Source organism: Nannospalax galili, unplaced genomic scaffold (assembly GCF_000622305.1).
Source record: "Nannospalax galili isolate Female #2095 unplaced genomic scaffold, S.galili_v1.0 scaffold53, whole genome shotgun sequence".
NCBI lineage: Eukaryota > Metazoa > Chordata > Mammalia > Rodentia > Spalacidae > Nannospalax > Nannospalax galili.
The window spans coordinates 1,446,232-1,468,743 of NW_008332852.1; the positions used below are offsets into that span (position 1 = coordinate 1,446,232).

General features: G+C 40.8%; 1 protein-coding gene across 9 annotated transcripts in view; it reads left to right on the plus strand.

Annotated features, from left to right (window-relative positions):
* Positions 1 to 22,512, plus strand: part of L3mbtl3 (L3MBTL histone methyl-lysine binding protein 3) — a 129,842-nt gene that overhangs the window by 1,494 nt on the left and 105,836 nt on the right. For 7 of the 9 annotated variants that reach the window (XM_029560971.1, XM_029560970.1, XM_029560974.1 and 4 more), the window contains exons 2-3: positions 2,382 to 2,459; positions 22,044 to 22,160. In XM_029560971.1, the coding sequence (XP_029416831.1) occupies positions 22,059 to 22,160 (102 nt within the window). In that variant the 5' untranslated portion in view covers positions 2,382 to 2,459; positions 22,044 to 22,058. Of the gene's footprint in view, positions 1 to 6; positions 582 to 2,381; positions 2,460 to 22,043; positions 22,161 to 22,512 lie in introns of those variants that run through there. The other 2 variants (XM_029560972.1, XM_029560973.1) reach the window with 2 other exon arrangements.

Genomic DNA, 22,512 nt, shown 5'->3' on the forward strand with positions numbered 1-22,512 from the left:
CGGCGGGCTGCGGCGGGGGTGGCGTGGGCCGCGGTCCCTGCAACTTGTTTACGGGCACCCGGTGTGGCCGGGGTCGGCGGGATCCGGGTCCAGCCTGGCGCCGCGTGCGAGCGGCGTTGCGGGATCATGGCTGTATTTCCCTTTTGCACACTCGCGTCCTGGGCCCTGCGGGGCCGGCCTCGCGGTGTGGCGGCGAGCGGGGGAAGTAGAGGCCGGCGGGGGTGGGGATCGTGAAGCGCAGGACCGGGCATCCGCCGCGCGCCCCGCCGCCCGGCCGGGGGGAGGAGGCAAAGTTGAGCGCGGCGGGGCGAGGGGCACTGGCGGCCGCGCGGGGACTGGAGGGAAAACTTTAATCACCTGAGCGAGGAGACCCAAAACCAAAATAAAGGGGGGGATACGATCTGAATCCCGAGAGCCGATCCCCGCGCGGCCCACGGCGCGACCGTGAGAGAAAGTTGGACCGTGTGGCGGCTTCCTCCCCGCGGGGTTCGCGGGGTCTGTGTGTCCGTCGGTCTGCGCTCTCAGACGGCTGGGGTGGGGGGACCCGGCCTCCTGCCCCACCCTTCCACGGGGACACGGAGGTAAACGTCGCTTCGGTTTCCCTTCTCGGTCCCCCTGCTGCCACCACCCCGCTTCCTTTTCCTCCCCCCCCCCCGCCGGTTTTTTTTTTTTTTTTTTTCTTTTTTTTTTCTTTCTAGGGGGACCCGAAAAACAAAAAAAACGGAGTCTCTTTCCTTATGCAACTTCCTCGGGTTTGCAGGGCCCTCCTCCCTGCCTCCTGCATCCCTTGGCCCGCTCCTTGGCCACCTCGGAGCCACCGCCAGAAACATGCATTCGAGATCATCCAAAGTGCCCAGAAACTAAAGTAGATTTTTAAAAAATTGTTCTAAGTTCAAGGAAGCTGAGATGAGAAATAGGAATCTGGGGGTGATGGGGGGGTGCGTCTGCTGGGATGAGTGCGTCGAATTTTGATTTCATTTCCCTAGCTCGTCGTTGGTGATATCCTTGTGGGTGTAGGGAGCCCAAGAGTCTCCGTAGTGGCTACCTCGGTCGCGTAGATTTTTGCGCAAGTTTTTAGAAAAACACTGACTCGAGTAGCGAGCATTTCTCCGGAAAGTTTCAAGTGCAGCAAAATAGCGAGCGTGCAAAACTGGCCAAGGGGGGACCTCTAGTGGTTAAACGCATCTTAAGTTCGAGAGGCCGAGAGCAAAGTTGGCCTTTACTTGTAGCTGCGCAGTCCGTTTAGACGTGGAAGTGATCAGAGGACCTGAGCTAGCTGCCAGATGTGTGAAAGGATGCTGATCAGAAAGAGAAAGTTTATTAGATTGGAGAACAAGGAATTCTGAACTTTGAGGCCCTGTGATCGCCATTCTTCCTAGCTTACATTATAATAAAAACCCTGGTTTTATGCTGAGATTGAGATTGGCACTCCTTAAATAAGAAATGATTGTTTTTGTATTTACCATCATTGATAGCTTTCACTAGCTTTCTCTCAGGAGTCACAGAAGATAAATTTAGTTTTGAATGCTAGTAAAAATAAAAAATGAAATATTTGCTTAAAACAGAAAAAATGGAAAACTTTGAAATTTGCCTTTTTATGAGCTGGCTGTTTTCTCTGATAAATATAATTTCATGGTAATTTACCATTTGCTAGCTATATATGCTCATAAAATAGTGTCATTTGATTGTAAGTGCATAATTTTGATTCACTGGATAAAATTTCAAGATACTTTGTATAGTCTATGGCTTAAAATACTTATATGGGTAAAAATAATTGGTTTTCTTAATTATTCTTTGGTCGTGGTGGCTCACGCCTGTAGTCCCAGCACTTGGGAGGCAGAGGCAGGCGGATCTCTGTGAGTTTAAGGCCTGCCTGGTCTACACAGTGAGTTCCAGGCCAGCTGGGGCTACAGGGAGACCCCGTCTCAAGAAGACAAAAAGAAAAAAAAAAAAAGGTATCTTCCATTTTAAAGATAAATACCAGAGAAATTAAGGTTGTGGCCAATGATCCTTGTAACTGCCACCTGCCTGTTGTGCAGTGAGATTTTATTTCATTTTTTTACAGTTAGGGCTCACCTATGTAGCTCAGGCTGGTCAGGAACTCACATCTTTGTGCCTCAGTTTTCCTAGTGCTTGGATAATAGTACTTTTATCTATAATGAAAAATTTATTGGGTAAATTTAGAATATGGAAATGTTAGGAATGATTAAAATTAATGTCACCCTATCTGGAGCTGGTTAGTTTTATTTTAATACAGTGAGGTGGTATGGAGTTATGCATGTTTTGTTTGAAATGTACGCATAATTAATTGCATATTATGGATGTAAAGGCTTTATGAGAGTGCTTTGATTGTTCCTTTCATCTTTTAAAATCATTGCTAGATCCTTGAGAGAAGTCTTGGGGGTACACAACAGTTGTGACGGCCACCAGACAGTTCCATCTTTCGTCACTGCCACGAGGTAAGATTGGCTTGTTGATACAAATTGCTTTGTATAGTTGAAATGCTGAACACTGCATTTGGAAATCAAGGAGAGTGTGAGACAGGCTTAGTAGAAAAAGCCCATGTTTATGAGGGCATCTAAGAATGTGTGAACATATTGACAGTGTGATTGAGGGGTGGATGAAACAGACAAATGAGATTGTCTTGGATAATCTTTAGACTGACTTATTGGATGATGATCATGTATGTATGTATATGTGTGGTGTCTGTATATGCTGGTGTGGTATATGTGGAGGCCAGGGGTCAGCTTCAGGTATTGGGCATCTTCCTGTATTGCTCTCCACTGGGTCTCTCACTGCACCTGGCTCTCTGATTGACTAGACCGGCTGGACAGTGAACTACAGGAATCCCCCTGTGTCAGCCCTCCCCCAAGCTCATGTTACAGGTCAGTGTGCACCTGCCTGCCTTTTATGTTTGTTCAGGGGATCTGAACTGAGGGCCTCTTGCTTTTCTGACTTCACTTTACTGACTGAGCCATCGCCCCAGCCCCTATGTTACTAGATTCTTAATTAGCATTTCATACCTTTTTCCTACAAAAAGAAAATTTTTTTTTCCTTTGGAATTAATAAAATGGGAAAACCAGAACAAAGCAGTTGTGACTTAATTTATCTTGTATAGATATATGATGGTAAGGAAGAGCCAGGAACTTTAAATGTCTTTGGGGGTCTGTGGTAAAATTTTGTAGCTAAAATGATATGAGAATTGGGGGAGGGGGAGTATTAATACTTAAGCGTCTCCTGTGGCTTAAATCCAGGAGGGCCTAACTGGTGCCAGAGATTATGTTGTGGGGATCTAGTGAGATTCTGCTTCATTAGCATAGACTTGTGGCTCTTTGAATACTTCTCTGTAGATCTGTTGTCCAGTAAGATCTTTTTGATCATTTTGGAGGGTGCTGGCTTCCCTCCAGCAAATAAGCCAGGACCTCCTTTTAGCACTACATCATTCTCAGTCATAGGGGCAGCCATCGCTGAGGTAGAACATCTAAGTACCTTTAAGCCACTTAGTGTTTTCTGCTATTTACATCATTTCCCCCTTTTAATCAATCCCTTCTCCTTTTCTACTTGCTTTCCTGCCTTCTCTGTCTTGAGCGCTACAGGGTTTGCTACTTCTTGTTTGACAGAAACAAAAGAAAATGAAAATGAGCTTTCCTTTTAAAAATTATGATGATGATGATGATGGGGGGCCATGCACGTGTGGAGGTCAGAGGACAGCAACTTTGGAACTGGTTTATTTTCTTTCACCTTTATGTGGGTTCTGGGATTGAACTCTGGTCTCCAGGCCTGAGCAACAGGTGCTTTTACCCACTGTGCCATCTCACTGGCCCAAGCTTCCTTTTATGTGCAGGACTAATAGTTCTGTTAGGGTCAGATGTGATTCACAAGTGAAACTGAACAATGACCAGTATGAAGGTGATTGCTACAGTACCTGTTGTCATTTTCTGCTGTGGATTGTCTTACATGGTGTACTTAGCGGAATTCAGAGATGGAGTTCTTGTCAATGTGTGGGCGATGCTGTAGAGACAGTAGTCAAAAACAGCTCTAAGGCTAGGCAGACAGAAGCAGAGTTTTAGAGAGCAGCAGGTGTTTTCCAGGATGGTGTTTAGTGTTTGGATATGCTGACTTGAAGACAGTGCTTGTTTATCTTATTTTGAGGAGCCACTGTGGCAGTGGATGGCATACTAGAAAGGGAATCAGAAGATTGAGTTTAGCCATCTAATATGTCATCTTGTAAGAGTCACTAAACCACTTTTAACCTGGATTTCTCCATCTGGAAAATGGGAATAGCAATGAGAGAGAGAGAGAGAGAGAGAAAGAGAGAGAGAGAGAGATTTGAGAACTGTTAAGAGGGAGTCAAGTGTGTGGTGATCATCCTACTATCTTATCTTAACCAGGCTTTGAGAAGAACAGGAGTTAGGTTGTTGAGGGCAGAACATGGTGATCTGCTTCCTGGCTAGAACTGTCAGATTGCTTTCTAGTGTATGTAGTATATAAATTTGTCAAAAAGTTTCTAGCACTCTCTTCTTTTTGTGAGAAAAAAAGCAATTTATCTTTGACAGTATTGGTGCCTTAAAGAGGGACAATGTTCTAACATGGCACTGTTTACAAAGCCTGAAATTTGTCCCAAATTAATCGTTTAATGAGTAGAAGGAGTAAATGAAAGAAATGTTTTAAAATAATGCCTAATTGTGGAAATGGTAGGGTGAGGGAAGTATGGGCTGGTGTGAGGGGAATTCATGCACTGTAATTAACATCTTGGTGGTGTGAGTCCACTGGGAGCAGAGGGTGAGAAAAGAGGTAACTGGGGTAGTAGTGATTTGAAGTCACCAGGGAGGGCAGAACTGATTTCTGAGAATGATTGGATTTTAGGAAAGGTCTAAATAGGACTTTGCTACCTGTTGTTTAGACAGCTTTGTTGCTGTATTTCTGATTTTAACTAATTCTTTAAAATCTAGATAAATGGGCTGGGTGTGGTACACGCCTCTAATCCCAGCACTCGGGAGGCAGAAGCCAGCCTAGTCTACATAGTGAGTTCCAGGACAGCTGGGGCTACAGGGAGATCCTGTCTCAAAAAGACAAAAAAAAAAAAAAAAAAAAAAAAACCTAGATAAATAATCCCAAGTACTATTTGTTATTATTTTCATCTTGATGATACTGAACCTGACAAAAGTAAACCCTGACATGTTCTAGTTTTCTTTCATCTCCTTTTAATAAATTATCCAATTAGTATCCTAAGGATTCAGCGTTTCAGTAGTGGAAGAAAGAAGACATGCATGTCTGTTTAATTAGTCCTTGAGTAACTGAGAGTTGGTTCTCAAGTAAGTTCTACTGCCTGGTTTAGTATTTTAAAGGATTATATACTATCACTGTTTATGGACATAGATTAAGGTGAAATTTATAAGAGAAATAACTTTAGTATGCGACAGTGGAACCCTAGGGGTGCCAAGCATGGGCAGTCTACTGAGTGTTTCCTCTAGTGGTATTTTGAGTTTCTTAAGTAGTATTTATCGAATGTTAACAGTGTTGAAACCTAGGTTTTTGCCCCTGTGGAGTTCCCTGGATCTTTACCCTAGGGGGAAGAGACTACTGTGAGCATTGCTCATCATACTGTAACAGTTGCACATTGTGCCAAGAGAAAGGAATAAGGACTCTAGATGTAGAAGCCAGTGAGCCAGGGAACCATGGACTTGGGGGCTAGCTGATGGGGAATAATGTTTACAAAGGGCACAATATAGTGCATTCTATCTTAATGATTAGCCTCCAGAAATGAATAAGCAGCTTTCCAGCCTGGGTTAAGGGTTGCTGTAATTCCACTTGTAGCAGGAGTGATAGATTTGGGTGTTGTCTTTCACCAGTGTGTTCACAAAGTGACTTGATGATCTGTTCTACCTCTGTTTTTACTTGCTACTATTAAGAGACTCATGCCTCTCTAGGATTTGGGGTTATTATATAGGTGAAGATACTGTAGATAGAACTGCCTGTATGTTCATATGTGGACAGATTTATATATGATGTCTTCAAATCCAAGGGATCTGCAAAAGATGTATTTTGTCAAGGCTCCATCATCCAATGGGGGGAGTCTCAGGGGTTCTCTTTTGCTATGTTAAATTATCACTGATACATGTGGATGAGTCAGTAGTGGGAGATGATGAACTAGCATGTGGTGATTATGGCTGTTAGCAGCAGGTGGAACAAAGGAAGCACCAGGAGCCCTTGGCGTAGACCTAAATGTGATTTATGAGGTCTAGGAAGTCCCCACTTAGGAGACAGGTGATTTGGAGGAAAGCAGAGGACATCTGAAAGAACTTGACTGAAGGTGGGTGAGAGAATTTTTCCTGATGAGTGAAAGACTCTTCCTCAGAAGTGGATTTGGGGACTGATGAGATGAATTAGCTGGTAGAGGTGCTTGGTGCCCAGCCTGGTGACTTGAGTTCTGTCCCTGGGCCCCCTACTTGGTGGAGGATGATGGAAGAGGAGAACTGACCCCCACAGGTTGCCCTTTGACTTCCACAGGAGTGCCATGGTATGCTTGCTTGTGGACATTCACATACGTGCTCACACATACAAATACACACACTCATGTACACAAAGAAATAAAAGTTATTAACTGAACAAAGGAGTGGATTTATAAGGACTCAGATGGGGATTTATAAGGATTGCATGCACATTGTATATAATACTATAAAATACCTTCTGTGTTATCCTTTTTCATATATACTATAAATGTATTGTGTTCAGTCAACTATTTATGAAACACTTGTTTCTTATAAATCAGTGTTGGGGAGTTATCAACATTTAGTGTTGAATCAATGAATGTGTTATGTCTAAAATGGCTCAGTGGTTAAGAACACTGAATGTTCTTGTAGAAGACCCAGGTTCGAATCCCAGCACCCATATGGCTGCTAACAACTGTCCATAACTCCAGTTCCAGGGGATCGGACAGCCTCTTCTGTCCTCTGTAGGCATTGCACGACACGGGTGCATTTACCTACATGCAGGCAATACATGCATACACGTAAAAATATAAAAAAGAAAAAGAAACAGAACATCAATCCTTAGTCTCTGTGTGTTCATAATCTAGAGAGATAAGATGACTCATACAGTGGTTATTTACAAAAACAAATCTATGGTTAAGTGTGAGTGAATTGTAGAGGTAAAGCCACAGGTGCATGATACACCTGTGGATTTGGCATTAAACATGCTTTTGTGCTAGAGATGGGGCAAAGGCAATGCTCTCTGAAAAATGGAGTTAGTAGTAGTTAGTTGCATGACTATCCTCTCTACTATGTTCATTAGCATGGTATTATTATTTCTACTTTTGAGACAGTATCTCACTATTAGCCCAAGTCAGGTTCAAACTTGTATATAGCTCAGACTGGCCTTGAACTTACGGTACTCCTGCTTCAGCCTCCGGAGTACTGGGATTGCAGACGTGTGCTTCCACTCCCGTCTATTATTATTATTGTTTTTTCAGAGGAACCTCCAGTTCTCAAGTTCTCAGAGATACTTAGTAACTTGTTTAAATTCATTTCATACAGTTTGGAATGGATGGGACCAGGGAAATTTATACTGGCTCAGGATCTTTTATTATCTTTAAATTTCTGATTTTCAAAACAGTAATTCCTGGATTTAAAAGAAATTTCAGATTAATAATAATGAATAAAAAATTGATGTGAAGAAAACTTTTATCTTTTTATTCTTTTCCCCTTTTAAAAACGGAAAATCGAGGAAAAGCCAGTTATTTGGTTATGCTGAAAAAAAATACCTTGCTGTATTCTTTTGCCTCTTTCCTCTGCCTTGAAATGACACAAACTGTTAATAAGACAGTTGGTCAAAATGGAGGCTGAGCGTTAGCTCGAGGTCTCATTTGAACCTCAGCACTGCAGAAGGAAAAAAAATTGGACCCAAGTTTACAGAAACAGTCTCAAAAGATGATGGAAGTTTCTTAGGAGGTAGAAATGTAAAAGAAGAAACATAAGGGATCCAGATTATAATGAGAAGAAGTGGAGTTGGAGGTGGTATGTTCTAGAATCAAACCAAAATGAAAATGCAGCCTCGTAAGAAAGTGTTCAACAACAGAGCTTTAATTACTGATACTGAATTCTGAACAGAACACCATGCCCTGTATGTGTATGGTGAAGTGAAGAGTCTCTGAGTGGTTCAGTGGTTCTGTGTTGCAGTGGCAGGTGTATCTGATATGTGAGTTGTATGTCATCAAACATCTTTAGTCTGACTTAAAAGGATGCCATCCCATGTATTGATTACAGGACTGTTTTTTTGTTGAAACTATGTGTTTTTTTTTTGTTTTTTTTTTAACTCTAGGGTGTGCTTGCTCAGCTCTAAGGAGGACTAAACCTTTCTGTTATATATAATTTTATGGATCAAACTAACTCCAGTTGTAGAACATTCTGAGTAAGATTGCTTAGGCATCAAAATCCATTGAATGTGTTTCTCCATCTGCTTCACGTTTGAGTCTTGAGTACGAGTGAATGGGAATGTGTGTATGGTCAGTCTGGTCTGGTTGTTAAATAATATAAATAATTCACTCTGATGGTTTATAGTTCTACTTGGTGGACTTGAGGCTTAGCTGCTTAATCTGTTGATAGGGAGGTTGGCTACAAATGGTTCTTGAGATAAGCCTGGAGGCACCACTTCTGTGAAAGAAAGAAAATCTGATCAAATCTAATTTATTACGTGCAAAAGAGAAACTGAGCGTAAATGTTTAAATTTTAGCTCTATGTTCTATAAAAATATCAAGCAGAATGTGAATCTACTACTTTTAGCATTAAAGAAATTATGAAGTGAAATAAAAAAGAACAAGACACTACTTTTAGTTATTTTTTTTTCTTTTTAAATGTAAGTGTATGCATATGTAGCAGAAGTGTGGAAGTATCTGTGTCAGACAGGTTCTTGTTCTTTTTGTGGCCCTTGCATCTCTTTGATGGGTGTAAATCTCTATTATTACCACTCTAGTGTAGTATGTTGATGAGGCGATGGTGCTGTTAAGGACATTTCTGCCTCACTTTGAGAGGTCTTCTATACACTGAACATGCACTCCAAAGCATCTGATCAGAGCTCATTAAATAGGTCATCGGCCTGTTAATATCAGTTAACAGGATTTTATTTTCTGTGTACATTGTTTTCTTGAAAGGCATTTTTCATTTTCTGTTCCTCCTTTAGAGGAAGTAAATAGGTTAGGCCACAGAAGCTCAAACACTTCACCTTCTTACAGTAACAACTGGAGGGGCAGGAAGTTGAGATTTTGTAAAGGTTGCCCTTGGTGACTGCTTCTTTGCATAGTCTTTATGATGGAACAGACAGCAAGTCAGAGGAAACGTTGCTATGCTGTAAGACAGTTCTCACTAAAATGGTTGGTCAGTAGGGCAAGTGGGAAGATCAATAAGATGACACCATCCTAATTGCTGATGTAACGGCAGCATGGGTTTTACTTGACGCTTGGATCTCTGCTGCGCAGGGCAAGTGGAGCGAAGAGGGCTGAGATTCTCAAGGATTTGTTCTTGATTGTACTAAGATTTCAGTGCTAACATCAAAATGATCCAGAGTTTTGCCTGCCTGAAATCTGTGAACTTGGGCCCCCAGGGTGAAACTTGTCATCTCTCCACAACAGATCCCAATTCCAATATTTGTGCAACTCAGAGTTTTTATCAGGCAAAGCAGTAGAATATCAAAGCTGGTATATGTCATGCCTGATTTGAAAGGGAAATTTTTCTTTGTAGCAATATGTTTGTTGAGAGATGCTTCAAGTGTGAGTTTAGATTTCTCTCTTATCCTTATTGAATAAGCCCATTTAAGAGGTTTGAATTTAACTTCTTTTGATGTGTTCTTCACTGGCACTTAAATAAGGGGAGTTTCTTGGAGAGGAATGCTGTGCTTCTGCCAAGCAACAAAATAAGTCCTTAGCAGCTGAGTTGTTGGTTGGGAGTTTTTGCTGAAGAATAGGAGATGGATGGACAAGTGGATCTCCTCTCTCTCCAGCCCCCCCTTCCACTAAGTGCTGCATCCCCTTCACTCCTTTTTTATCTTTTTCAGGACTAGGGATCAAAGGCAGGGCTTTACACAGTCAAGGCAAGCACTGTACCACTGAGTTGCATCCTTAGCTCTCTCTGATTCACTCTTTTTTTGGTATGTATGTGTGAATGTGTGGGAGCAGGGTGCATGTTGAGGTCAGAGGACAGCCTTGGGTGTTTCCTGAAGTGCCCACTCCCTTTTGTTTGAGAAGGGTCTCTCACTGGCCTGGAACTTCACCCTTTACCAAGAAGGCTAGACTCAGTAGCCAATGAGTGAGCTCTAGGAATTCACTTTTCTCTGCAGCCCGTCTCACTGTCATTAGGTCTCAAGCGTGTGTCATCATGCTCAGCTTTTTGCATGGGTTCTAGGGATCTGAGCTGAAGTCCTTACGTTATCAAGGCAGCACATTACCAAAGGAGTCCACCCCCCATAGCTATCATGAGATTTTATAAGGGATTTAAAACCAGTGGGCATCTCAAGGTCTCCTTCAAAGCCTCCTGTCAGTAGCTGATCATGATGGGTACGGTGGGTGTCATGATCCCGATACAAATGCTGTCCTTCAGCCTTGCTTCTCTTGACATTTCCCTGTGTGCTGTATATACATTCCCAGGCCCCTGCAGAGACTCCTTATCATAGGAGCTCTCTGGGAAGGACTCCTAAGCTTTCAGTTCTCCTTTTCCTATTGCTCTCTTGCTGTAGTCCCTATAGTACTTTCTGTTTGTTTCTCTACTGGCTCTCTTGAAGATAGGTTTTGGAGCTTGTTTTTTTTTTTTGGTCTTTTTGAGACAGCGTCTTCCTGTAGCCCCAGCTGGCCTGGAACTCACAGAGATCTGCCTGTTTCTGCCTCCCAAGTGCTGGGATTAAAGGCGTGTGCCACCACGCCCAGCTGAAAATAGGTCTTGGAACCACTGTTGGCATGTGAGGAACTTTTTATATTTCCTTAGCACAGATGCTACAGAAAGGTCACCAGTGGCCTTGCTCATGGTAGTTGTTTAGAAATTATGTCCTCCTTTTGTTCATTTATTTTTGGGTTGTTAAAGTATTCTTTTCTTCAAAAGAACTTGGCAAAGCTAACAGCTTTTGGAGACCGTATAAACTCTTCCAAATCCACTTTACTTACTTTCCTCCCTCCATCCCTTCATCCCTCTGTCCCTCCGTCCCTCCCATCTTTTTGAGACAGGGTCTCCCTGTAGCCTCAGCTGACCTGGAACTCACAGAGATCCACCTTCCTCTGCCTCCTGAATGCTGGGATTAAAGATGTGCTCCACCAGGCTCAGCCCAAATCTACTTTAAAATGAACTCATTTGTTCATGAAATCTAAGATCTTCAATTTCTGGACTTCTGAAATGGCTTCAGCACAATTATCCCCTCCCCTGTGCTACTTAAGATACCTTGTGTCCTGGGTGGGGATGGGGGGGACAACACATGGACTCTAGAGAGCAGCTTGTTTTCTTTCTTCTGAATAACTTGTAGACTGAGTATCCACTGTGAAAAACATTGCAGCTTCCATAATTTTTTAAAGAGAAGTTCTTAACCACTGGCAGGTAGATATTCCTATCTATTTTGTAGCTAAAACAACTAAGGCTGATGAGAGGATTGATGCCCTGCCTATGATGTTGCATAGGAGTAAACTGTGATGCTGATCTTTAAACCCAGGTGCTCTGGCTCCTGAGCCTTTGCTTTCTACAATTGTTCAAAGCTGTTTTTTCCTGTAAAGTACAAAGTGTTGGATACTGTTTTGGGAGGTAATAGTTGGTTTCTTAGCCTGTGGCGTCTATTTTTTTAATCTGTAAAATGGGAGTGATAGTTTATTAGTTTTAATAGAGAGTTGTGAGGGTCAAACTGGCTGGTGTTGATGACATCCTGTAACATGACAAAGTACTGAAGAGTTTTTTTTGCCCCAGTGTGTCTGTATTTCTCTAGTGAGTCTCTTAAGGTCATTGGCTGTCCTGTGCATGAGAAACCACTGTGTGCTTTGTGTTTTAGGGGATGGGAGAGGTCCCAGTAAAGGCCATATAGGAGGTGACAGAGACCTTTAGGCCTTAGAGGGCAGGAGCCGAGTCTTTCTCAGGATCACTTTCTCAAGTCTGGACTTAAAGAAGTATAGTACCTTCAAGTATTAGACATTCACAGTATTGGACACTACAGACCTCAGATCAGAAGGTAGGATACTTAAAGTGGAGTCTCACTTGAAGAGAAATAAACTCTATCCTGTACAACCTACTTTCATGTTACTGCCTGCATTTATGTTGCATAGTGGGGATTCCGTGGAACTCCACGGACTGTGATGAGAATCACAAGGCTGAGTGACTGTGGGAACACTGACTGAGAGCGCCCCACAGGTGGCAGTGCTGCTACCATTGTGAGCGTTACCTCTCCCAAAAGCTACTAAAGATTTCTCATCTTTTTTTAACCACAAGATTTTTTATTATGAGACATAAACAAATGGCTTCCTAAAGAATGTGTTTGGAGGAAGCAGACTTTGGGACTTGTTATGCTGGTCTTTAGCCTGGTCTTGAGTACAGTCAGACCAATGTGGTGGCAGCATGAGTTCAAGGGACTTGTCCCAAGAAGGGTGGACTTCAGGTCCTCCCCCTGCTTGTGACACATCCTTCTCCATTTGGTGGATGGGTTGCTTTATGAAGCATCAGTAGTCTTTCTAGAGTCATGTAAACATGAAGAATTATTGACAGTAAAAGTGCTATTTTTATCTTCTAATCTTCTGATACAGGTTTGAACACAAGTGGTTCATGACAATACATAGTATAAAAATAAACTAGGGAAAAATTCCACTATTTAATTTTTTAGTTTGATTTTTTTTTAATTGAATTTTTGTGATTTCTGTTTTTTTTTTTTTTTTTCCTGGACACAGGGTAGCACAGGGTAACAAAATTGTCCTGGTCCTGGAACTCACTATGTAACTCAGGCTGGTCTTGAACTCACAGTAATCCTCCTATTTCAGCCTCCTAAGTAATCATATTGAGATTATAAATGTGAGCCACCATGCCTGGCTCACTGCTTAATTTCTTTTTAAGGTCACTTTCATTTTCTCAAGTAAGCTTATAAACTAAGTAATTATAATGAGTTTACAGTTTATTGGCTGTTTCCTTTGTGATGGCTAAAGTATTACCTGGTTTGCCTAATCTTCACCGTTACTTACTAAGAAAAATTTTATTCTACATTTTACGGATGGGGTGATTGAGACTTTAAGAATTGGCTTATCTCCATTCATAGACTAGGTAAATGTCAACCTTTCCATGTGAAATGAAGAGGTGAAAAGGAAAGTAATGTAGGGGACACGGAGGGGGGACTTGTACAAATATGGTGGGGGTGGAGGACAAACTGAACTCTTTGATTTGTATCTGTGAAGGAATGGTAAGGAGCCATTGTGGGAGCTGGCAGGTCAGCACACCACAGTGGTAAGGTGACTAGCAATACAGAATCTTCAGCAGACAGTATTAAAGAATGATGATTTCCAGAAAGTAAGCAAAAGACCTTCTTCAGCTAATGGTCTTAAGGCAGGCTTCCTATGCAGCAACAAGGTATTGGACTCCCTCCACAGGGGATAGTATTCTCATTGCCTAGTAAGTTTTCTCCACAGTTGTCATTTTTGTTTGGCTCTTGATAGTGCATTAGAGTCAGTGCTCCTGATTCATGCACTGCATAAGGTATGTATGTAGTTCTCTTTACTAACGTCAGTACTAGGCACTGATATCTCAAACCTGTCATGTGGAACACACTTTTTAACCTGGTTCTCAGAATTTTAATCTGATTCTGCTTTTTAAAAAATTGTTATTTAATTTTTTGAATGCTCTTGAGGTAATGTTTGACCTCACTATATGACTCTAAATTCAACCATAGAATCCCCCTACCTTAATTTTGAAATTGTCTTGTTAAATGCAAAATTATCAGATGTCTTCCTTGATTGTGCTCCACCTTCTATATTGATGCAAGGTCTCTCGCTTGATCCCAGAGCTAGCCGGTTCAGCTAGTCCAGCTTGTCAACTGGGTCTGGGGTTCCTTTGTCTTTGCCTCCTGGGCACTAGGATTAAAGGTGGGACACCTGCCTGTCTGCCATTTATGTGGGTACTGGAGATCTGAACTCTGGGCCTCACAGTTGCATGGCCCCTGAGCCATCTCTCCAGACCATATTTATCTGTTCTTGAACATAGCCTTGCCAGTCTTCTGACTTCAAGAACAATAGTTTGAACAGGAATGGCCAGGCTATGCAGAGCTCCCTTCCTCTGTACTCTTTGTCTGCTCCCTTTATCTTTCTGCCCAAACTCTAGTGATAGTCAGCCCTCTTTTCTTTTGTGCTCTGCCTCCTAGGCTGTGCTACATGTCTACAGAGGACTGTTACCTTCTCTTCATCTCTTCTCTTCCCGCCAGAGTTTGCTCTAGGCACCTAGCACCAGGGGAGCCCCTGCCCCTTATACAGAGCCTCTCTGTTATCCACTCCTGGCAGAAAGGAACAAGGAAATGACTTGAAAGAAGAATTATGAAGGACACACAAACTGTTTATCTCTAGTTGAAGTGAGATACAGTAGATTCCCCACATTTGTGAGTGGTGTGTCCCAAGCCACTTGCAGTTCTGAACTTGAAAAAGTAGCACTTGAGTCTTTCTGTAAAAATACTGAAGTGTAACTGAAACATTGAAGTAATCTCTCAGATCCGTGCCTACTCATCTCACTTGTTGAGTGATTTTTTTTTTTATAGTGTCTAGAGCACTTATTAAGATAAATTTGCACATCTTTTCTACTGATTTCCTTTTGGAACGTTTGGTAGTTTTGTTCACACAATGTGTCTGAGTCATTACATTTGACATTTCAGGCTTTGCTTTATTCGAAACTTCTATCTTGTGGCTAGGGCCTATGACTTTCATAAACGTTTCCATATTCCCTTTATTCTCTCATCGACACTAGATTCAGCTAGCATTTAATTTTGCTTGTTTCATTTCTTTAAGAGAAACAGAGCTTTATCACTTTGTTTGCAGTGTTTCCAGCATTAAGACTAAGCGCTGTGACTAAGAGCATACCTGGATCATGGCCAGGCTTGGCGATGTGCTCCTGTCCCTCAGCTTTGTGGCAGGAGTGACTCAGAATCGTGTTTCTTCAGAAGGACAGATTATGAAATGTCACAAGAACTACAGGTGTCACTCAGGAATGGTGGAAACCATAAATACTCAGTCTGGGATTGCAGACCTTAGTTGTGAAGGAGTGAACCCTGCACTTCCTCCCATCATCCATCTGTTGCATCAATACATGTGCACTTATAGTTAACACCTCTTAGTATCTTACTCAAGAGCTTTGCAGAGCTTGCTTTCCCTTGGTTTCTAGTGACTTCTAGACTATAGTTCCTATCACTAACAGATATTTTCATGGGAAGACATGCGTTTTATAATATACTTTGAAGTAAGCATGATGCAGGATTCAAATTTTTATAATTAAAAAATATATGCATTAAATGTTCAGCAGATACACAGAGAATGCTTCTGCCTTGTCTGCACACCATCCAACCTCTTCGTGGACACAGCCAGAATTGCTCATTTCTGACAGTTTTTAAAATTATTTTTACTTTAGATGTATGAGTGTTTTGCCTGTATGTGTGTTAACGTACCATGTGCATATGATGTGTTCAGAGGCCAGAAGAGGGCCTCGGATCCCCCGGAGCTGAGTTACTGACAATTGTTAGCTGCCATGTGGGTGCTAGGATCCAAACCCAGGTCTTCTTAAACATTGAGCCATCTCTCCAACCCATTTCTGACAAATCCTTGTAAAGATAGTTTATACACACACACACAATTCATAATTCATATTCCTTTTTGTTTCACAAAGCGTAGCACACAGCTTTTGTACTTTGCTTGAAATGAATAGTGTTAATTTTATCTTAGAGTTTCTATATTAAAATGGAGAATTTCCTCTTTGACTTTCCTTGTGGCATTTTGTACCTTGGTGTGAATCTACTGTAACTATCCATCCCAGTGAACTATGGGTTGTTCTGTGTGTGTGTGTGTGTGTGTGTGTGTGTGTGTGTGTGTGTGTGTGTCTGTGTGTTATCTAATGAGATCATTTTCTAGGAGTAGAATTACTGAATTGTAGGATAAGGTCTTAAATTTTGATCTCCATAGTCGTTTTAACTTAAAATGCCCCTGACAATAAGTATGGGAGAGCCTGCTTCTCTGCCTCCTAATGACAGAAAACATTTGTTTGTTTATTTGTTTTTTTCCTGGGGGTACTTTACCACCAAGTTGTATCTTCAGCCCCTTAAAATAGGATTTTTGAATGTAAGATACAAGCTAGTGATCCAATTTAGTGATATAGTGTTGGTCTACCTAGTAATGTTGTACAAGGTCCTGGTTTGAATCCCAGCACATACCTCTCCAAAGGTAAAAGTAAAAATAAGAAAAAAAAAAATACCTAGTTTTATTAACATCTAATAGAATAGTTTTATTAGCATCTGTTGGGAGTGGCACATGGTAGACTGGGGCTGCCAGGGACTTGCTTACATGAGAAACTGAGGCAGTTCATCCAATAGGTGATTATCTCAAGGGCGGGTCAAGTTGTACAGTTTTGATATGGAGACAGGGAAATGGTGTAGGAGAGACAGGAAGTAATTCTGAGGTTAGTATCATATGTCATTTAGTCTGCTCTCTTGACCTTCATAGGAGGCTCAGGTTGTAGAGATTGTCACGTAAGTGAATAAAAGTGGAAATGAGTTGTTCACAAAAGGGGACTTTGCGTTGATGGCAACAGGAATGATCCCTAACTTCAGCAAAGACATTGGCTTCTTTATGAGGCACCTGTAGTGATCACTAGCAAGAGCATGCTGGATACCAGTGCCTTTGATTGTAGCCATGGTAAGCCAGGTCATGTATATTTTGGGGGGTCAAGCTTCACTGATGCATTTGGTGGCCATCTGAACCTCAAAGCTGCCACATCTCACATCAGTAGTGGCATGAGAAAGGGCAGAGAGATTAGGAGGAAAATGCTGGAACTTTGCTGGTAGCACACATCATGGTGTCCCTTTATGGTACTTTCTTAGGGAATCTCAACACCATTTAATGAGAGACTTGGGAAGGGATTTCTTGCAAAATAAGAAATACTGTCTGTGACTTGTGTTGGGACTCTGTTGCTCTGTGTGTGTGTGTGTGTGTGTGTGTGTGTGTGTGTGTGTGTGTCCCTTGCAGATACTGTTTAGCTTACATATAGAATTGGGGAGTAGTATCAGGTGATGATTATAAGAACCAAACAAAGCTAAAACCTTTCTGAGTACTGAAAAAAGTGATTTAAATCTTAGGAAAATGAAGTGAAGGACTCTGTATGTGTGTGCTTCAATGTATACACATGGATAGGATGAAATGAGAGAGATAGACTTGTGTGTCATGGAATAAGCAGCTTTTGTTAAAACTGTTGGTGGCTGCTGTTCCTGATTCAGACTTCCTGAGACAAAGTAGCCAGTGGCTTCAAAATTAAATGACGGGAAAGACAATGTAGAAAATGCCTCTGTGTTATAATAGCTTATACAACATATCCACAGACCTCAGAGTGAAAGGAATGGATGAAAACTATCTATCAGCTTTAGAGATCTGCTCATTGGCCCAGTTCACTGCATAGCACAATAGAAGTACATTCTGGCATTTTCTAAAGCATGAAGCAAGTGTTTTTTTGAGTTTTTGTACAGTGCTAGTTTTTACGTTTCTCTTCTAGACACGGGCAGGATTCTGTTCTGTGAGTTTTATACACGCATGACTTTTAGGTATATTCTATCAGGAAAACATATCAGGAAAACTGCTACTCTTACGTGACTTCATAGGGAGCCAATGTCATTGCTGATCTTAGTCCATTTATGGAGGGAGGATTCATTAAGAATTTAAGTGCCAGTCTTAATTCATTTCATATTTTCACAATTTCTAATGTTAATTCTTTGTCAGATCATTATATCCTAGTTCTTGTTCTGAGAATTGTCTTAATAGTAGTGAAATCTGATTCTTCCAATTCAGACTTTATATAAGTTGGAATGTCTAGTAGTTGATTTTCCTCTATTTAAACCAAAGAGGGGAAGAAAGAATGTTGGAGCATCTAGACATTCCCAGCAGAAGAAAATGTATCATTCAGAGAAGCATAGCTTTTAAAAAATTGACTCTTTAGAAATAACTAGACTATATATACTTAAGGAATCTTGAGCCTGGCATATGGCACAAACATGTAATCCCAGCACTTAAGTTCAGACCACCCTGGACTTCATTACAAGTTTCAGGACAGCGTGGATTACGTAACAAGATTCTGTCTAAAGAACATAAACAAAAAGTCCACATTTAGACAGTGTCAGTCTTACTTTACCACTGGATCCTATTGATTAGTTTAAGATGAATTTCTCACACATCTTTTCACCTATCCATTTCAGTTTGTATTACTATAATATAAGGAAGAACTCTCCTCTAACTGTATACACTAAGCCAGGGGCAGTAGTGTACACCTTTAGTCCCAGTGTTCTGGAGGCAGAGGAAGATAGATCTCTGTGAGTTTGATGCTAACCTGGTCTACGTAGTGAGTTCCAGGCCAGCCAAGGACCCCCTCTCTAAAAAAAAAAAATTATACTTTGCCTGGCATGGTGGAATGTGCCTGTAGTCCTAGCACTTAGGAGGCAGAGGCATGAGAATCATGAATTCAAGGTCAGCTTAGACTACATAGTGAGACCCTGTCTCAAGACACCCAAAGCAGAAAATGGACCAGCAAGATGACTCAGTGGATGAAGGTGCTTGCCACCAAACTGTATGACCTAAGTTCAAGGTCATACCTAAGGAACTGACATGGTAGAACAATAGAACTGACTCCCTGCAAGTTGTTATCTGACCTCCACATGCTGGTTATGGCATGTACACCCCTCCCCAACCACTAAACAAATAATAAGAAAGACACCGGGCATGGTGGCTCACACCTTTAATCTTAGCACTAGGGAGGTAGAGATAGGTGGATCTCTGGGAATTCGAGGCCAGCCTGTTCTACCTAAAGACTTCCAGGCCAGCCAGGGCTGTACAATGAGATCCTGTCTCCTCCCCCCCACAAAAAAAAAAGAAAGAAAAAAAAAGAAACCCCAAATATCTGTCATCTTCCCCCTTTTTTAAAAAAAGCAATAGTATTTCTCTGATACTATCAAATAGCTAGTTGCTATTCATATTTCTTCTTCTGTCCAGTAATATTTTTAACCGTTTAAATGAGATTTAATTTATGAATTGGTATATTGTAATTGATTAACATGCCTTATAAATGTCTTTTAATCTAGGTTTCATATTCAGTCTACTGATTTTTAGTTCTTTGTCATTTCTTCTTTATGGAGGAAGCAAGTGACTTTCAGACTTAGACTCCACTCTCCTTCATGATTAAAAGCTCAAGTAGGGATTTTGTCATATATCATATGAATATTGATATTCACTGTATTAAAATAATCATTTGCATTATTTAAAAGTACTGATAAACTCACTGTATGATACTTCTTGTAAGCACAATTTTTATTTTTGTGGATATCATACATGAGTATAGTGTTTGCATTATTTCCATCCTTCCCAGTTCCCCTCCAACTCCTCTTGTGTTCCCTGCACCTCCCCCAATTTCTTTTCCTCCTCTTTAATTATTATTATTACATATACATACATACATTTACACACACACACACACACACACACACACATATATATATAGTGCACTGAGTGCATTCAGTGGCACTTGCATGTACTATTTAGGACTGTCCACTTGTGATTAAATAACCTCTCAAGGAGCCAGTCCCTGGGGAAAACTGATTCTCCCTCCTCATTCATTGAGTGCCTGTAACTCTTCATCTTGAGGTGTGTACGGAACAGAAGACTAAAGAAAATGATGAGCTGAGCAGGATCTGTGATGACCTCATCTCTAAGATGGAGATCTGACCAGAGAGCCACAGCCATCGCCAGCCCTCTCCTGTCTGTCTCTAGTCCATCTAGCTGATTTGTCTCTTAGTTTCCTGTTCTTTTAACCCTGACTCTTTTCTAAACTACTTTGCTTTTAAAAGAAGACTAAAGTTTCTTAATTTAAAAAAAGTGCGTATGTGTATATAAATGCACTGAATTCATTTAGTGGTGCTCCTGTGTACCTGAGTTTAGGGCTGCCCACCTGGAATTAGATAACCTCTCAGGGAGCTAGTCCTTGGAAAAAACTGTTTCTCCCTCTCTGATTGGCTATAGTTCTTCATCTCGAGGTAGAATCTCTTGAAATTTCCTCATCTATCTTGTGGTAAGTCAGCTGGTTTTGTCATTATATGCAGCTCTTGTTGGACTACTGCACTGTGAAGGTTTCATTACTGTAGCTTCCCTATCATATTTAGAATGCCGTAAGTAGCAGCAGGTATCTTGTCCCTCTGGCTCTTACTTTTTTTCCGCCCCTTCCTCCTGAGCCTCAGATGTAGAAATGATGTCTTTAAGTGGGAAATCAGTTCCTTCTTCCTTCTATGGGGAAGCTTAGTATTTAGATACCTAAATCTGCATGTTAGGGTATCATTGGTTATTGGTGGTGTCTGGACTGTGCTAGTGGACTTAGATAGAAAATAGACATTATTAAGATGAATGCATCATGAATTCACATGATACTTTCCAATCAAGTCTGGGATCCACTGATCTTTTCTCATCAGTCTGTGGTACCCATGTAATTACTTGTTTCATATTGGATTATACATACAGCAGCATCAAAACAGAATCAATATTACAACCAGAGATATGATTCTGGAAAATAGTTTGTTTTACCATTCAAAATTAAACATAAAAGCATTATCATGTGTAGCTAGCCAGCCAAATAGCCTATCATAATTGAACCTTATTATTGATATTTGATGTATATTTTAACAGTTTGTTTTTTAGAACAACAAATTGGGCAGATATTTCAACTGACTTGGAAAAACATTTTCTTTCTGAAAAATCATATTCACATTTGTTGTGTTAGTAGGACAGACCTGCAGTTGGTAAGTTAGTGTAGATGACAGTGAATAAATGCACTCGTTTCCTTTTTTTTCATTATTGGAATGGAATCTTTACGTTTTATTTAGTAGTTCCCTTATCTTTCATTCCACTTTCTGAGATTGCAGTCACCTGAAGACTCAGTTACCCGAGGTCAAAAGCAGCCCCAAAATACTCAATGGAATTGTCTAGAAGTGAGCAATCCATCAATTTTAATTGTTCTTCTTAATAGCATGATGAGCTCTCACTCCTGCTCCATCATGTCCAGGAATGAGTCATCTTTTGATCTAGGGAGTCTATGCTGTATACACTACCCACTTCTTAGGCATTTGATGACTATCTCAGTTTTCCAGGGATCACAGTATGTGTATTCAAGTAAATCTCAGTTTACCTGATGTTGGTCCAAACTCTCAGAACAGTGATATAGATGTTTGTATATCCAAATGAGAAGTCATTAATTGTTTAAGGGAAAAGATGAAAATTCTCACCTTAATAAGGAAAGAAAATCATATGCTGAGCCATTAAGATTGACAGTTGGTTACTGTTGATCTCTTACGGTGGGAGCCTAATTTATAAATGAAACTTTATCAGTATGCTTAGGATAAAAACAGTACAGAGCTACAGAGCTGGTGCTATAGCTCAGTGGTAGAGTGCTTGCCCAGAGCTGGCTTCAGCTTCCCACACCACACAATAAAACAAAAACATAGTATATATATGGTTTGCTATCATCTGCATTTTCTGGAATCCCCTGGAAGATTGGGAGCATATCTTCAAAGATAAAGGGGACTACTGTACAAATCCTATTCTTGTATTCCTACATATTCCTAGATGTTACTGAACTCAGACCTCACACATATGAGGCAAGTGCTGTGCTACTGAGCTGTGTCTCAAGCCCCATTAATGATACTTTTGAAGCAGTTTTTATATTAATGGATCAAGAAAATGATACAGTTAAGGGAAACTGAAGTAATAATCACTAAATTAGGAGCTTATCACCTGAAATATTTACTGACGTTCCTTCTTTTTCCCTTTCTAGGTTAAAACATAAATCATGACTGAATCTGCCTCTAGCACAAGTGGTCAAGAGTTTGATGTATTCAGTGTTATGGACTGGAAAGATGGAGTTGGTACCTTACCAGGAAGTGACTTAAAGGTAAACTGTCCTCATCATGTATAACTATGTGTTATGTGCTTCTGCATGTATATTTATTTTATAATGAATATATATGTGAATATATAGTTTGTCATCTTCTGCAGTAAACTTGTAAGATAATTTTAATTCTTGGGCTATAGAACTGAGAAATACTTTTGAAATGTGCTTAGTTTGTAGGAATTAATTGATAGTGTGAGAATCATCTGTTTCAGCTCTATTACAATGACTAATTGATGTAGAAATGACAGGCTTTGAAGATCTAGCTTTTGGAGTATTTTAGTAATGAGTTTTGTAACTTCGAATAGATAACCACATTCCCTGGGTTCTAATGTTGTCATGTGATTTAATCACT